The 17,430-nt window shown below is 37.4% G+C and overlaps 1 protein-coding gene across 1 annotated transcript in view; it reads left to right on the top strand.

Moving 5' to 3' along the window:
* The first annotated feature begins 554 nt into the window (after nt 1-554).
* LOC5565768 (zinc finger protein 250) overlaps nt 555-17,430 on the top strand; it is a 28,979-nt gene continuing 12,103 nt past the window's right edge. Inside the window, exon 1 of the mRNA XM_001650075.2 lies at nt 555-2,075. Coding sequence (XP_001650125.2) covers nt 1,185-2,075 — 891 coding nt within the window. The 5' untranslated portion in view covers nt 555-1,184. The remainder of the gene's footprint in view (nt 2,076-17,430) is intronic.

The raw sequence follows: 17,430 nt of genomic DNA, 5'->3' as shown, positions 1-17,430 counted from the left end.
ATAGCCTTTTCCCTAAAATGGGAATAAAATTTATGAACAACAGTGGCGTACCCAGAAATTTTGTCAGGAAAGCGTTTAATTTTTTTTTTTTCAGATTATATCTAGGTAAAATGAATTATTTGTTGTGCCTCTTCTAATTTTGTTCCTCATCGTAAAAGTTTTGTTTTCATGGAACGACAATCAAACTTATAACTGAGCTTGCTTTTTTTATTAGCTGGGGAATCTTAAGTACTGTTAAAACTGGAAAGCACAATTAGCGTATTGCGAGCAGCGCAGTCGAAAATTTGTATCATTGAAAAGATTGTGTGTCACAAAATTGACACTGTCGTCCATTACTAATTCAAAATAATTTCCCTAATGGTGGTCGGGATTCCCTGAGAATTCCAGGTTTTTCCAGGTTCAATAAAATTTCTGATGATTCCAGGTTTTCCAGTTTTTTCCAGGTAGTAGACTCCCTGGCTTAAATATGCTATGCCAATGATACCACAAATGACGGATGCATGATTCATATGAGGAAATAGGAAATAATAAAAGACTTCGGGTTCGTCGCTTATTTCGCTCACATGTCAATATGCACGAAATAATGGAGTGGAAGAAAAATATATGTTTATGGTTAATTTCAACAATCATTACGTACTTTCTAAATTACGTCCAGATCACAATATGAAAGGACAAAATTATCAACATTAAACCATTTCATCCCACTATTCCTATCAGATGCATTAATATCACAGAGCGTAGAAGAACAACGACCATAAAGTATGGAGAAGCCGAGAAAACTTCCGAAGCAGCATCCAGCAACCGTCTTCGACTCAAGAAGCATGTGTGAAGAAAAGCGGGAATACAAATTATTCGGAGTTAATCTTTTTGTATCTGTCACTCATCTCCCATCAGCACTGTCCACTGACTGACTGGTGCTTGGTGCTGCAGCATCCTCGTGAGAGATACCTGAGCCTCCTCGGAGAGTGTCGCGATCTCGTCAACCACGGCGGACGAGACTTCTCTGATGGTTGACTCAATCGTAATCAAACAGTTTATCTAAGTAAACAGACGTTAATGGTTGCTCAAGCGCGCGCTCTCCAACGGCTACCGGATACGCGTGATCTTTTTGGATGCTGGCGTTTGAAATTACGCGCGCAAGGAAAAACGGTGATAAATTAGGGAAAATTTGGAGTGATTGAACTATGGGATTTAGTGATATCAAAATGAGTGATTTGAACTTTCTTCCCAAAAAGCACACCAACTTTAGCATAGAAAATATCTTACTGCGAAACAATGCCACTGCGACCTCCAAGACACTTGAGTTAGAACAAAAAGTGGATCTTACAGTGAAGACCTGTATCAAGTACGAACGAGATGACCTCAAAAATGCCACCGTGGTGTTATCGCCATCGCCGGCCTCGTCTTCGTCGTCATCCCAATCATCCAATCAACGTCCCCTGAACCGTGTTCTAGCCAATCCCTGGTGCTCCCGGGGACCGTTAATGTTTGACCCAAAGATCATTGCCGGCGCGAAACCTTCGGCAGCGACTGCAGTAACGGCAGCATCTACGGTGGCGTCGATTGCGCCTTCCTCCACGAGCCCTTTGATACCGCTGATAAAAACGGAAGTCGAGAGAAAAGTGATGCTAAGCACGTATGCTAATAGCAGTGTAATTGAACGAAACAGATTATCTATCAATTATCCCTATCCGGTCGGGTTTTTCAATGCTTATGCTGCGGCAGCATCGATGGCGACCCATCATCATCATAATCAGCGGCAGCATCTGCCCCAACCAAGTGTCGCAGTTCCGACGGTCCTCAGCAGCTTGTACCAAACCGAAAAAAGTGATGAAAACCAAAACAGTATTTTTAGTGCAACGGTTAACAGTTCTGGTGGGAATTTGTGTGCCAGTGGTGCCCACCACAATAGTGATATGCATTCGTTCTTTGGGATAGACAACGCCGACATGATAGGATATGGATTAGTGTCGAGGCAAACATCTCCCGTCGGCACATTTCCAATAGGCTTTCCGGAGTTCTCGTTCCAATGCCAAATCTGTGATAAAATATTCGGGAGTGAGGATACGCTGATGGTAGGTGGTATTATATTCAATGTAATGTAAAACATATTTCTCGTTCTTAATTTGTGGAAGGTGTTTATGGGATTCCTTTGTCATTTTTTTCAATATCACACCGTCCGACGGGCAGTTGTTTATTTCTGAGGCTATTACACTCGCATTTCGAAATTATATGTAGCACAAATATATCTGAGCAACTTAATGCCATGTACACTTTAATTATTTTGGCATGAACTTTTTTGAAACTACATTGACAATAATAACATGCACAAGATAATATATTCATAACTATGTCTTTAAGGTATCGTGGGGCAAGTGGGTAATGGAAATCGTATAGTTTAGATTCTTCAAATTCTAAAGATTTTAAATTGGAATAAATGAGGTCGTGTACCATATTTTGTAGCTTGACTCCCACCAAACAAAAGCAAAAAATTGAAACTGAAATTGATTTTTATGTGAAACTGAAGAAAAAAAAAATTGGGGGGACGGACCTGGTGTAGTGGTTAGAACACTCGCCTCTCACGCCGAGGACCTGGGATCGAATCCCATCCCCGACATAGTCACTTATGACGTAAAAAGTTATAGTGACGACTTCCTTCGGAAGGGAAGTAAAGCCGTTGGTCCCGAGATGAACTAGCCCAGGGCTAAAAATCTCGTTAATAAAGTCAAACCAACCAAGAAAAAAAATTGCAAAATGAATCCCTACACTGCCGTTATACGCATAAATGTCCCATGTTCCAAAATATGAAACCGAGAAAAACGCAATTAAAGATTTTCGCACATTTATGCTCCGTATTGGTGAAGGTTACGGCAAATTTGAATAATTTCTTCATAATAATATGAGGCAATGGGTGTTCTTTATAGTCAAGAATTGGTTTTAGCGAAAGAATTTGAATTTTGCTGTGAAATTCAAAGTGGGACGGTTATGCCTAGAAATACCGCGTTTTGGGGGAATCTCTACGCATAAGAGTCCCACTAATTGTAGCAGACCGATTTTGACCAATCACGTTGCTCTTGATGATGGTAGCTTTGACGAGAGTTTTATATCGAAAATGAAAGATGTGTATTGTTAAGCCTATGATGAGGGTCCAAACGAAGGCTCGTGTGGCATGTAGCAAAGTGGAGCCATATATTGGTATGTGAATCAATGTTTTTTATACAGGTTGGGAAATGTTGGCCATGGCGTACCTTGTGTACCTGAAGGAATAAAATAGACCCCTTTGAGTGGTTCATAGCCTCCAATTATAAATGTTCCTGTGCTAATGTATTTTTACGGCTGGCTTGCAGGGCCTGACAAAAACCTTCTAGTTTTCCAGAGAATCATTCCCCCTAATGTTTGGAGGGCCATGTGTACAGTTTAGCTTAGAGTTCTTCTCTGGCACTCGTACGATTATCAGCCGCCCCTGACATGGGGAACAGACACTCAAGGTGTCGAAGCAAACCGTGGGGGGTGGGGGTTCCCTATCAGCACACGACCAAAGTTCTCATCTGGGTTGATTACACAGCGTAACAAAAATGACATTTTTGCGTGTCTCAAGGATCAAAATATGTGTCTCGAGTAGATTTGGGGTTGCTGAATCTGATGCCATTCTCAGAAATGATCCAGCACGTCACAATTTTTAGCTACAGGTCACCAAAGTTGTATAAAACACCGGTTTTATTGATGTTTACATGAAATTTAAAGTACAATTTATCTAACTTTTTTGTAATCTAATCCACCAAATATGCAAAATAGAACTTAAACTTTCATTTCAGATATAATTTGATTCAAATTACATGACTAAATTTCGATATAACCGATGTTTTCAACATGCTTGCAGTCTCCATAGAAAATTCTTCGTTTCTCTTATATGGCGAAATACAATAATTTTCTAAACCATCAAAAATAACTTTTCCGCATCGAAGGTATGATAAACTTTGATGATAAGTATTGTTATACATATAAATTTTGAATTCTGTGGCAAATTAAGCAAATAAATTGCGGTACAAGCTGGAAAACTTGCATGCAAGTTGGCTGAAATAGTCAATTTTCGCATTTTCATCAGTCAATATCTTAAAAACTAGACGTGCTATGATGTTTCTGAAAACGGCAATGATTTCAGCAACCCTTAATTAAGTGAATAGCGGTATTTTGGTGCTGGTGACAAAAACGTGTTCCGCAGTGTTACCCGATCATCTCTTAGAGTATTCGAACCCCGGCCATTACCACGAGGAGTTAGGGATAAAGCAGAAAGTTAAGGACCACACGAAGGGGTCTATTTTATTCTTTCAGGTATGCGAAGTACCAATGGTACGCCATGCCCAGTATTTACCAATCAAACGAACCATAATGTGGCATTCAATTTTTAATTTGTTGTAGTTTCTAAAAAAAATCGTTAACATGAATACAACTTAATACCGCACAAAAATAAAAGCAACAGGAAAAAATGTGATTAACACAAGAGCTCAGAAAACCAGAAACATCAAACAAATATACACGGTCAAGCAAGTTGTTGAAAATAGAAAAAATAATCCGTCGTTTGCATCTGGATGCATCTAATTTCATTCATTTTTCAAAAAGTTTCAAGCATTTGAATTTAGGAAAAATTTCGCTCAATTATTTAGTCTATCCCCTGTACAACACCTGTCTTAGAACACTATTCTGTGAAACAGGCAGTGTTCCACATGGGATGTAAAGCCAAAGAAAACAGATGATATAAAACAATTTGACACAGCTCAATGAATCCTTTGAATTTAGTATTTTATTTGCAACAGTTTTTGGAAAATACATAGTGGGACAGATATGCGTAGAAATTCAGTAGCGAGACAGTTATGCGTAGAAATTCAACAGTGGGACAAATTGACTTGGTATGTTTTTCATAGAGTGTTCGAACAAAGTAAATTTTTTTAACTTGTTTTCCAATAATATAGGTTAAAATAGACTTTTTGATAGCAAAAACTAAAAAATGACAAAAAGTAACATGGGACAATTATGCGTATAACGGCAATACACTTGCCCTACAAATGATTCGACAACATTATGACTACAAGATTTTCAATGTTAGTTTTTACATCATGGGACTGATATTGCAATTCAACTCTGTAGAATTTCTACCACTCGTTATTTGTTAAGAAAGTCGGATATGATGCCGGATAACTCTTTGGAAGAAATCATTTCTTGGAACGGAATCCTTCAATGCAGTTTTTATAATATTGTTTGTGTGGATAGACCTATACCTCATTTTAATGTTCTGAACTAGCTTTACATAGACATTCCACGAGATTTGCGTTCTATTATATTGGAACTTTCCATCAACGCACTGTGTTTTATTTTCTCGTTTTCATGCGCTTTTTGAATAGCGCCCAAACCGTTGATTTTAGCGATATAGTTTGTTCGGAGAAGTTTCTTGGTATATTAAAGCGCAACTTTTGACGAAAAAAGTTTTGTGATCAATCCATCTAGCAGTGAGATAGAAAAACTATTTTTTCAAAACATTTAGATAGACATATGGTGTCTTCGGCAAAGTTGTAGAATTGGCAATTTGAAACAATTTTGTCGAAGACACAATTTTTCTATCTCTTATACTTTTTGAGATATATGCCGTTGTATGTGAATGACCCCTAAAAATCATATTTTTTATCATAATATTTTTCCAAGATTTTTAACATTTTTTGTGTTTTCTACAAAGTTGTTTGTCATAAAAAAAAACCGTGTTTTTTGCTGAACATATCATCGCCCTATCTTTTGAAGTAACAAAGTTATTCATGAATTACTCTTTTTTCAAGGGGTAGTTTAGGCCTCTATAACTGGCTTCGGCGCAAAATGGCGCAGACAACTCTTACAAATCATAAAAGTACCATATCTCCCCTTTCGGCAGTTGATAAAAACTTTTGTCTATAAGCGTCTTTGCATGGGGTTTTACTATCAAACAAACAAGCCTTATTAAAACGAATTCGACTGATAATTATTTTACTTTAAGAGATAGAGAGAAACAATGTTCAGCAAAAACACGCGTTTTAAGATGTTTAACAACTTTGTAGTGTTTTTGCTGAACATTGCACCTCTCTATCTCTTAAAGTAAAAGAAGAGATTAAAATATGAAAAGTTCAAATATAAAAGAACGCACGTAAATTTCGTGGAATGCCTATGTAAAGCTAGAACAAAACATAAAAATGGGGTATAGTTCTATCCACATAAAAAAAAATAAATACTTTATTAAAGGATTCCGTTTGATTTCTCCCGAAGAGTTTTATTTATTTATTTATTTATACTTCATCTTCGACTAAGTCGTACAGATTGCTAGTAGTATGATATAATTCTTAACTAAAATACATTACATATCAGCAAAGTTACATATAAAGCGATGCAAATTTAAAAGAACGGTTTAGATAAATCAAAATAGAATTATGTTGTTCGATTTGGTCGCCATACAACGTTTGCGTGTTCATGAAACTCACGGCATCTTACTCCGTTTGGCCAACTAGACCTCCTCAGGGCAGCATCACGGAATCGTGCATCGACGGAAACTTTGAAAGATACATAGTTCAGTGTTGAGACGTTCATCCACGAAGCTACCAAACATTTTACATGCAACACATTTTCCGCTCCAATGGACTCACATACCATCATCTTCAGTTCATTTTCGGTCACGTCGGTTGCAATGTTCGATACGTACAGATCTATTGAATCGTTCATAATATTGGCAGCCAGGTCGTTTTCATGCATCAAACTTGAAGTAACAGGAGTAGAATGTTTAGCGATGTAGTTATGATGTCGTTGACTAGATGAAGCGGATGTATCAATTACAGTCTCGCAGTTCTTTTCAGTTTGGGACATTATTTTACTATTTCGTTCCACCTCGGATTTCAAAGAGTTGAGCTCATTTCTCGTCGCATATTCGACATTTTCCTTATCCTTTACCGAAGTTCGGAATCGACCGGTTTCGATGAAGTTCCTGCAGGAGTCACACATCCAAAAAATGTTGCGATGTAAGCACGCACAACCTTCGTCGTACGTTAGACCCACACACTTAGCATGAAAACAGTGCCGACTTTCACATAACATGTCACAAGAAACAACGATATCTTCTGGACGGATTTCGGCTTTGCATGCATTGCAGCTATCCATTACGTCACCAACTGTTATCGACGAGAAGTAGGGGGATTAGGGGCATAATGAACATACGGGGCGAAATGGACACCCCCTCAATATCTGAGAATATGCATACTTCATCAAAAGTTCATACACTGCATGAAATCTGTAATGCATTTGAAATATTTAACGGTATAAAAGATTATGTTTTGCTTCAATTGTCCTTCAAAATTTGACTTAAAGTTTTTCTCAGTTTCAAATTTGCACATAAGCGAGGCCGTGGAAGAATCTAATTTTTGAGCAAAGTAACATACCCAGAAAGGTTCTTTTTAGCTATTATGATTGAGTGAGAGCCCTTTTACATATCGGAACGATTGACAGTCATTAAATATATTGGAATCTCTGAATTTCATGCAAGTGTTCATTTCGCCCCGATACCTTTTTACCAGCCTTGTTTTCGACCCAATTTTCTATCTCGCTTTTCTGACATATGATATGATTTTTATCATCATGAATGAATGTAGCACGTCGTACTAACATCAAACTTGAAAACTAGCCGAGGGTAAATTAAAAACATTGCTATTTTATGGTCTTAAAACGAACATTTGCTTAACGTGTCCATTATGCCCCTAATTCCCCTATACGTATTGATGGCGTCATGTAGCAATCAGGAATAACAACTGTGTTGGATGCAAGTAGAGTCGAAACGATGGTGATGAATATAATTTCGTTCCCGCAATGAAATAAATCGGCAATAAATGCACGTTCGTAGACTCAGGAAGATGTTTTCTTGTGCAGTGAAATTAGCGTTTCCGAATGCAATACACTACATAACATTAAACAAATAATATACACAAAATAAAACGTTTTTTTTTTTCAGACAAAACACTCCGACTGTGGTAAGCGAGGCAAACAGCTCAAACAACGAAGACTGGATGTTATCCGACTTCATATCTGACTTTTTTTTTAAAAGACAAGCGGTGGAAATTCTATAGAGCAGAAATGCAATTGCTGTCCCATGATGTGAAAACTAACATTGGAAATGTTGCAGTTATAATTCAAGTAGGGTGCGGGTGCCATTAGTGGACTACCTGAGCTATAAAAAATCATAACATAATAACGAAAAGTCTTGACAGAGATCTTTTGGCGTCAACAGATAGATTTCAACCTCTACTATATGGGGAAAATATATAAAGAGTTATAAAATTATGTTTTGAGCATAAAATCTACTGAGCCACTATTGGTACACGTGTTCCAGTAGTTGCGCTAGTGCTCCAGTAGTGGACGATCGGGAATGAAACAAGGAATTTTAAACAAAATAGTTGATTTTTACATAGATTTAATATTTCTCCCTCGGAGCAGCAACTAAAATCCTTCGAATGAAGCATAAAGATCATCTCTGGGACATTTCTTTATTTTTATATATTTATTTAAAAAACTACTTCGGTCATTGATCCACTATTCGAACACGACGGCAACTATTGGTGCAAGGGAGCAAACTTTTTGCGTAAACTTAATTGTTTATATGACTTTTTGATCAAATAAAAAGCTGAAATTTGTAATCGACTAAACTAGAAGCGATCTATCCACCAAAAATAGCGTAGTTCGTTTTTATCGAAAATTGTACGTTTTATTCCATATTCCAATCTACTGGTACATTACAACCATTGGTACCGGCACCCTAACAAGAATAATTTTTTTTCTTTGTTTACATGTTACTTATGTTATTATTCATTGGGACGCCTTAATAAATGTTGAAGGTAAAAGATATCGTGAATATAACTGTTAGTTTTTGAATTGATTGTTCAAAACAATAAACTTTTCAAAAAAAAAAATTGTATTTTTTTTTCTTTAATTATACATAAAAATCAATTTCAGCATACTGCTTACATTTGATGGGAGTCAAGCTAAAAAATATACACGACCTCATTTGTTTCAATTTAAAGTGTCTCAAATTTGAAGAATCTCAACTATGAGAATTCCATTAGCCACTTGCCCAACGGTACCTTATGGAGACGGGTTGATCAAATATGTATAGAATCATATGTAACTTTTGCATTACCCACTGTATTTATCTGATTCAGTTTGACTCAAGTTCGTTGAAAATTAATTAATGGGAAACTCATATCAATGATTCTGTGAGAATTCTGCGCAAGGTTTCGCGATCTTTCTACTATTTCAGATAATCCATTTTGCTGAAATCCTTCCCAGAGTTGTGCAAAATTACCACCCAGGTATTTACGTTGAACATGCCTATAGTTCATTGAGGCTTAGAATACAGCTACTGAACCTTCACTTGTGATATGTATAGAGCGTGTTTTACGGTCCAGACAAGTTATTCAGGTTGAATCTAGGAATACTAATTACGGAGCAAATGATCTGGTTGATTCTATTAGTAGATGTTTAGTAGAAGGTTACGAGCTGTTTGATTTTAACTCTTTAACTTTAACTTTAAGATTTCTTCATTAAGGTGAAGATAAATCGAAGCCAAAGTTCAAATTTTCAAAACCACGGATCTGGAGAACCGAACATCCGTTTAAGCTGAAAACTTAATCGATTGGTCACTAGCTGGTGGTGACCAATCGATTAGGTTTTCAGCTCAAACGGATGTTTAGTTCTCCAGATCCGTGCTCTTGAAAATTTGAACTTTGGCTTCGATTCATCTTCACCTTAAGACCTCGATGTCCGATGGAAATAACAACAATAAAGAAATAAATATATTTATAGAATAAATAAATAAATAGAATTATAGAAGTTTGCGTTTTTACCACACAAACATATTCAAATCACTATAGACCAATCCAATTGCCTGCGTAGTAGTGCAATGTTGACAAAATTTTCTTTGTTTGCTGTGGGAACTGTCACAACATTACTTTTGTTTGCTGTGAGAAAGCAAACATAAACAAAACTGCTGCCGAGCATTCACTTCCTTGTTAAACTGACGATGACCAAAAGCGCAAATGACGTCAAACAAACATCGATAAGTTTTCATTATGAGGAAATCGATTTGTGTAAGATTGATCGTGCGTTAATATTCGTGGCAGTTTGCTTATAGACCTCTATAACTTTTCGATATTTCTGTACTATTTGTCACAAGTTATCAAAAAACTTTCTCAACTCAAAAATATTTCGATGTTACACCGATCGACATTTCCCGAATAAAATGTTTTCGACCACTATTTTGTTTCAAGATCTTTATACGACCAGAGTGGTACCAGAAACAGAAATGCTCATTACTCAAAAGGGCTTATTCACAAATTTCATTACGCTGAACGCTGAAGGGGGTGGGTGGGTGTCCTCATCATGTTACGGCTCATACAAAATTTGTAGAATATTCATACAAAAAGCGTCACGAAGGGGTGGGTGGGTGTTAAAAATTATCATTTCCAGCGTTATGAAATAATTGAATGAGCCCAAAAATGGTTGCTCCGATTTGCTTCATTTTTTCACAACAGACTATCATCAAAGTTTTCTTTTCGAAAAACAAATAGCCAAACTTGAATAAAATTCTATAATCCAAGATATTTCTGTATCCGTGGGTTATGGCAACAGATTGGTCCCCTAAGCAATACCGGAATATCTCCAAAGCCAGGTAACCAATGATCATGATCGACACAGATTTTCAAAAAGCAGAGTTGACTACATTATAGTCTGAGCTCTCGAATTGTGTATAATGAAAATGGTTAACCTAATCCCATGCCCTGTTCATTGGTCTTCTGTGCCATTTCGATTGATCTATTCAATCACGAAGTAGCAACTACGAATTGTACGATCATCTATGCTTATACTTAAACTTAACTTGCGAAAAAAAATGGTGCAAAAATGTCGAAAATCCAATAAATTATGGCGATTTTAATATTTTGTTGAGGGGAAAAATGATGCTGCCGACGGCTGGCGCTAAAATATAATTTCACGGTTTCACTAATAGAACTAAAATTTTACACAGTTGGTATGGGACCTAAATGCAATCCAAGAAGTGGACTGGAGCGAGAATCTGAATTTTGTCCCACACCAGGGCTCATCTTGCCACGCCCTTCGTTTGCTATCATTGATCAGCGGGGTAACATTGATCTTGGGGTGGGACATTCCGCATAAAGAGGTTTCGCATACGGACGTTAGGCATAATGGACTTTGGCATAAAGAAATGGAAATATGCCTTTTTAAAACGCTATCTATTCTAGCATGAAACTGCTTTATGCTAAACCAGGATGTCTACTCGTTAACCGAAATTTAATTCCCTGATAATTCCAGGTTTATCTAGGTTTCACAAAATAATTCCAGATTAAATAAATACCCTAATTTTTTATGGCTAAATCAAAATAATGACAAATTTTAAAGATTTTTTGATTGAATAGCAATTTATACACTTTGACATTTTTACGCATGCTTAAGCTATTCCAATATCCAATATTCCAATAAAAATGTGCTAACAATACCAAAGTATAAATTTTATGCAAATACATTTTATTTGCCAATGATGGAGTATTTTATTTCGTTGGCAAGAGCTCTGCTATTTTATTTCGTTGGCAAGAGCTCTGCTATTTTATTTCGTTGGCAAGAGCTTCTTGTTCATCATCGTGAACTGAACAGAACTTTCCAAAGCATCAGTATGCTTCTTCTTGAAAGTTTTTTTAAGTACGCGTTATTGAATACCTAAGACAGCTTAAAACCTAAGTTTAACGATGTTTTCGGAAGTAATCATATAGTTCTGACCTGCAAAAAAGTCAAATTCTTTAAATTGATGTATGTATTGATTGAATCGTGTTAATAGTTGTTACAAAAGTCAGCTGCAACCTATTTGATAATGTATATTCCCATATAATAGAAACAAGGATTATACAGCCCTCGGTTAATCGCGTCCGACCTGTATAACGTTTACGATAATTAAGATAAATCATAAATTGTTTCATTTCGAATTTTATTCGAAAATGTTCAAGAGTTCTAAATTAACACTCTCTCTCCCACGGTAGCTCCAGCGCTCCATTGATTTTCGACGAACTTTAAGATAAACTGAATCAAATAGAACAACAACGCAATAGTAACATAAATATGATTCTATACACATCAGATTAACCCAACAATCAATTAAAAAGTTTTTTTTTCTAACAGGAATTCCTCAACTGCAATCGATAGCTAGGATGCCAGTACTTGTTTTAAAAATATAAATTATAATTCTTTGAAACAGCATGCATAAACATTCAAGTTTTCTTCTAAAAACTATCGAAGTTACCCCGTTTTACTGTACGGCATTAGAACGGTAATCTTATAATCTTTGAGGAGCATATGCAAAGCTTTGCCGGAAAAATCTTAGAACTATAAAAAATCAATGATACAGTCATTCAAGTCATCGTGCAAAAGTTTGGGTTCACCCCTCAGTATGGTGTATCATGCAAAAGTTTAGGTTCATTAGAAAAGAACCTTAAAATGCGAAAATTATGTGAAAACCCATACCAATCATGCACGCACTATTATTTACGTAAAAATCAGATATAAACTATAATATCGGTTGAAAAATGACAGAATTATTACATGATACACAAAATGAATTTCCTTAAAAGTTATGATATATATTTTGCTGTATTTATATCTATTTCTGCGGTGTTTTTTACATACGCAATGTATGTAAGTCCATAATAATAACAACAGTGAGCCGAAAAGTTGAGACGAAATTTATGATTGCAACTGTGCTGCGTCACCACAGTCACATTCGACATTTTTGTCGAATTCGAGTTAATACCGATAAATACTTTCGATCAACTTACTGAAATCTGTGAGATTTCTAGTTCTAGAAAATTCGAATAAAATACCAAGTTATTTTGTCACATTGGTAATTATAACCGCATAACAGTCACATTGAGATTATAAATGAGTCTCGTAATGTAATAGCAATGAAATTCCTATCAGAATTATTTTCTGACTATTCACCTAGTATGCGATATGAGTTGTACAAAATATCAGCCTCAAATAAGCACTTTTGAGTTCCTGGTTATTTTTTTTAAATTTTAGTTTCTTTCCATACTGCTATAAAATGCACACTTTGTATTCAATTTACTCAATGCCTACTTTTGTCGAATGTTACAAATATGCAGTTATGGTGTGAGTAATAGAATTGTTGCTCGCTCTTATGTCGGTGCTTGTTCTCGAACAAGCTGTTCCAAATATGAAGAAAAGTGTTTTTTTAGTGTATCACCTACTTTTGTGTTTTGTTGGAACTTAACTAGTAAAGAATATTTTTTATAAAATCCTTCGATGTGGTGAATTCAAGTACATTCAATTCACTTTATAATTTCTAATAAAATAAGTGATAGTCTTGATTCTCTTGATAATATCCCGCAGGATTTTGTGAAGGAGCTCCTGGAAATATATATGACGATATCCCTAGAAACAAGTGTAGGAATGATCGGAGGATTTCTTGAAGAAATTGCTGTAGTGTCAACTGGTGTGGAACCTTAAATGAACTTTCAAATATTCCATGGGGATTTTTGAGTAATTTATTGAAAAATGTTTGGAAGAACTCCAGTAATCTTTGGATGAAATACTGGAGAAATTCCTAGGAAAAAAATCAAGGAAAACTCAATGATGAAACACAGGTAGAACTTAAGGAATTTTTTGAAACGTTCTTAATAGATCCACTCGAAAAACCCCTCGAGGAATTTTTGGAGCAATTCTTTGGAATAACCTTAAATGAAATAGCGTAAAAATTCTTGTCGGGTTTGTTGAGAAAAAAAAATCTTCGGACAAATTTTACCAAAAATTCTAAAACAAACCTTTGAGGGTTTTCTTGAAAAAAAAAAATCTGTGATGATCTTTGCAAGATCTCTTGGAGTAACGACTGGAGAATTCGGTTGGATAATTAGTTAATATCTGAAGGAAGTCCTAGGATAGACTTTGGGAAATTGTTCAAAGTAATAACGTTGAAGTGCTCAAGGATTTCCTGAAGAAAATTCTGTAGGAATTCCTTCAAGCATCCTGTAAAAAAATACTAAAAGAATTGCTAGAATTCTGGAGAGAACACCGTGTTAGTTATTGATTAGTTGTTTTAGATGGAATCCCTGGAGAAACCACTAGGATAATTCCTGAAGGTTGAGAAATATGAGAAATATTGTGCATCATAATTATCTGCAAGCAAGATAAGGAAAAACTTTAGAGACCATTTTGCTTAAAATAGAGACTTCAGAGACCTTTAATCAAAAATAAAGTCTTTTTAGAAATTTACATAGAAATAACGACCATGCTCCGAAAAGAAACGTGCTACCGGCCCTAAAAAATGTTAATGTTAAATGTTAATCCTTTACTGATTATATATAAATACATATATTGAAAACGTCAATCATGATTTGTTAAGTCGATAAAATTTCATACTCGAAAGCATAATCACTGAACAGCTCAAATAGCGTTTTGATAGCGGCGCAACCGAATTTTGTTCGATTGAAGAGTTTTCTAGCAGCTCTGAAAATAGTGTCTGAAGCAAGAATAACTGCCTCAAAATAATTTCCCTGATTGTGATCAAAATTCCTTGAGAATTCCAGGTTTTTTCCAGGTTGAATAAAATTCCCTGATAATTCCAGGTTTTCCAGGTTTTTTCAGGTAGTAGACACCCTGTAAACGTCCGTATGCGAAACTTCCTTATGCAAAATGAGAACCCCCATCTGTACAGGACTTGTAAAAAAAACTAACATATTTATTTTAAATAGTTTAAATAAATACATGGATAGGGCGGTTTAAATTTCAAAAGTTAGAAAACCCAACCTCTCATATATTCCTTGCAATCCTTAAATCTCATATAGAAAATTGCATCTTTTCACTCTTTCACATTGAAATTGATACAGTTCTTTCATGTTACTGTCTTCGGCATTATTAGCATCAATTTTTTAGTTCCAATTTATCAAATTTCTCATTTCTTTCTAGTTTTCAATCTTTTTACTCGAACGTTTTTGACCATTGCACAATGATCGGACTCCATATAAAGGGGCGGCAGAAACTATCAAAAATGATTTTGAGATTTTTATATTTTTTTTATCATATTAAAATATACTTAATGTATTGTATTATTTGGATCCATGATTGAAATTGAACTAAAATTTAAATTTCTTTGACTTTTATGCAGTCAAAAATTTGAAAAATGTGATGATGAAACAAAGTACAAAATTCATATTTTAGGAATGCAATATTTCCCTAATGTTATGCACTATCTGAAAGCTTATGGTTCAGCACTTTTATGAAGCATGTGAAGCAATATGAAAAATATATTCGGTCGAAGTTTTTGAAGTATTCAATATTACACTTAGGGCTGCAAAATGGTGAGTCGACGGAGTCCTCACAAGTTCCTACCTCATGCTTCCACGGGTCGACGGATGACAAATGACCGCCAGCTAAGAGTTGCGTGCTTAGCTGGTAGTGCAGCCTGGGTCCTGTAGTCCTTCTGACTTCAGCTAGATTGAGGAGGTACGTCCACCGAGCGTCTGTTCACCAAGGAGGTGCGGCTCAAACAGCGTCTGTCTGGCATCCAGCGGCTGAATAAGAAATGCTCTTCCCCGGAAGCTACACCTAAGATGGCAGCCCCATCACGGCGGATAGGGAACCTTAGGCTAACAACCTACTGTCCCCGAAACATCAAAAAATGTTCAAGAAACCGATAGAGAAAGATTACGAACTGATTTAACGGCAACGACTTTTAGCGCGAAACAACGGACACGAATTGGAACATGGAACGTACTAACCCTAGCCCAGCAGGGTAAACTGGCACAACTCGCCAACGAGGCGTGTCGCATGAAGCTGGAGATCCTAGGACTGAGCGAAGTCCGTTGGCCAAACTTTGGAGAACACAGAATACCATCGGGACAGATTCTGCTATATTCTGGCCTGCGAGGTGAACACGCTCCTCGGCACCGTGGGGTTGGCTTTTTGCTCAGCGCCCAAGCTTACGCCGCGCTTATGAAGTGGGAGCCTATAAATGAGAGAATAATCGTCGCCAGATTTAGAACACGGGTCCGAAACCTTACCATAGTCCAATGTTATGCGCCAACCGATGCTGCCGAATTGCAGGACAAAGAGAACTTTTACAGTCAACTCAATGCTGTCGTGGATAAGATTCCGAAGGGTGATATCAAGATCTACATGGGCGACTTCAATGCGAAGATCGGATCCGACAACTCGAGCTATGAGCCTGTCATGGGACGCCATGGTCTCGGAGAAATGAGCGAAAACGGAGAACTGTTGGCAGAGTTTTGTGGCAATAACGACATGGTGATCGGGGGATCGCTCTTCCCCCATCGTCCGGTTCACAAGGTCACGTGGGTCTCCCGTGACGGCTTTACCGAAAATCAAATTGACCACATCTGTATCAGCCGAAAGTGGAAACGGAGCCTTCTTGATGTGCGGAATAAACGTAGCGCTGACATCGCATCCGACCATCACCTCCTCATCGGCGAGGTGCGTCTGCGCATTGCGCGGATTCGTCGACAGGAGGAAAGAGTCGGACGTCGATTTAACACACGCCGACTGGAAGATGCCACAGTGAAAAGGTCCTTCGTCGAAGAACTGGAGACTCTTGCTGCTAATATTTCGGAAGGTGGCAGCGTAGAAGAGCAATGGACCGCCATCAAGAATGCCTTCATCACTACCAGCGAAAATAATCTGGGTGAGCTACGCACTCAGAGAAAACAGTGGATTACCGATGAAACCTGGAGGAAGATAGAGGAGCGGAGAGAAGCCAAAGCCGCGATAGAGCGGGCGAAAACCAGAGGAGCCAAGGCACTTTCCCGTCAACGATACTCGGCTCTAGAAAGGGAAGTTAAGCGCTCATGTAGGCGGGACAAACGAGCGTGGGCGGACTCCCTTGCTGACGAAGGTGAGAAAGCCGCAGCAACCGGCGACATTCGTCTTCTCTACGATATCTCACGACGCCTTAGCGGGGCAAAGATGAATACGACGATGCCCGTGAAAGACACGACTGGACAACTGTTAACCGACCCCACTGACCAGCTAAAACGCTGGTTTGAGCACTTCGAACAACTTTTCCAAGTGTCAACCCGGCCACCAACACCTCAGCATGATCCGCCTAGGGTTCGGCGTATTAGTCGCGTTAACACCGAAGCTCCATCACTGCATGAGATAGAAACAGTCATCCAAAGTATGAAATCCAACAAAGCCCCTGGGGTCGATCGCATATCAGCCGAGATGCTCAAAGCAGACCCCGCAATATCCGCACAACTGTTGCATCAACTATTCCGCAATATCTGGGACACCGCGACTTTTCCGGCCGACTGGATGCAAGGCGTGTTAGTGAAGGTACCCAAA

Source organism: Aedes aegypti, chromosome 2 (assembly GCF_002204515.2).
Source record: "Aedes aegypti strain LVP_AGWG chromosome 2, AaegL5.0 Primary Assembly, whole genome shotgun sequence".
Classification (NCBI taxonomy): Eukaryota; Metazoa; Arthropoda; class Insecta; order Diptera; family Culicidae; genus Aedes; species Aedes aegypti.
Note: the sequence above shows the minus strand (reverse complement) of the source record. Positions and strands in the feature narration are given on the sequence as shown.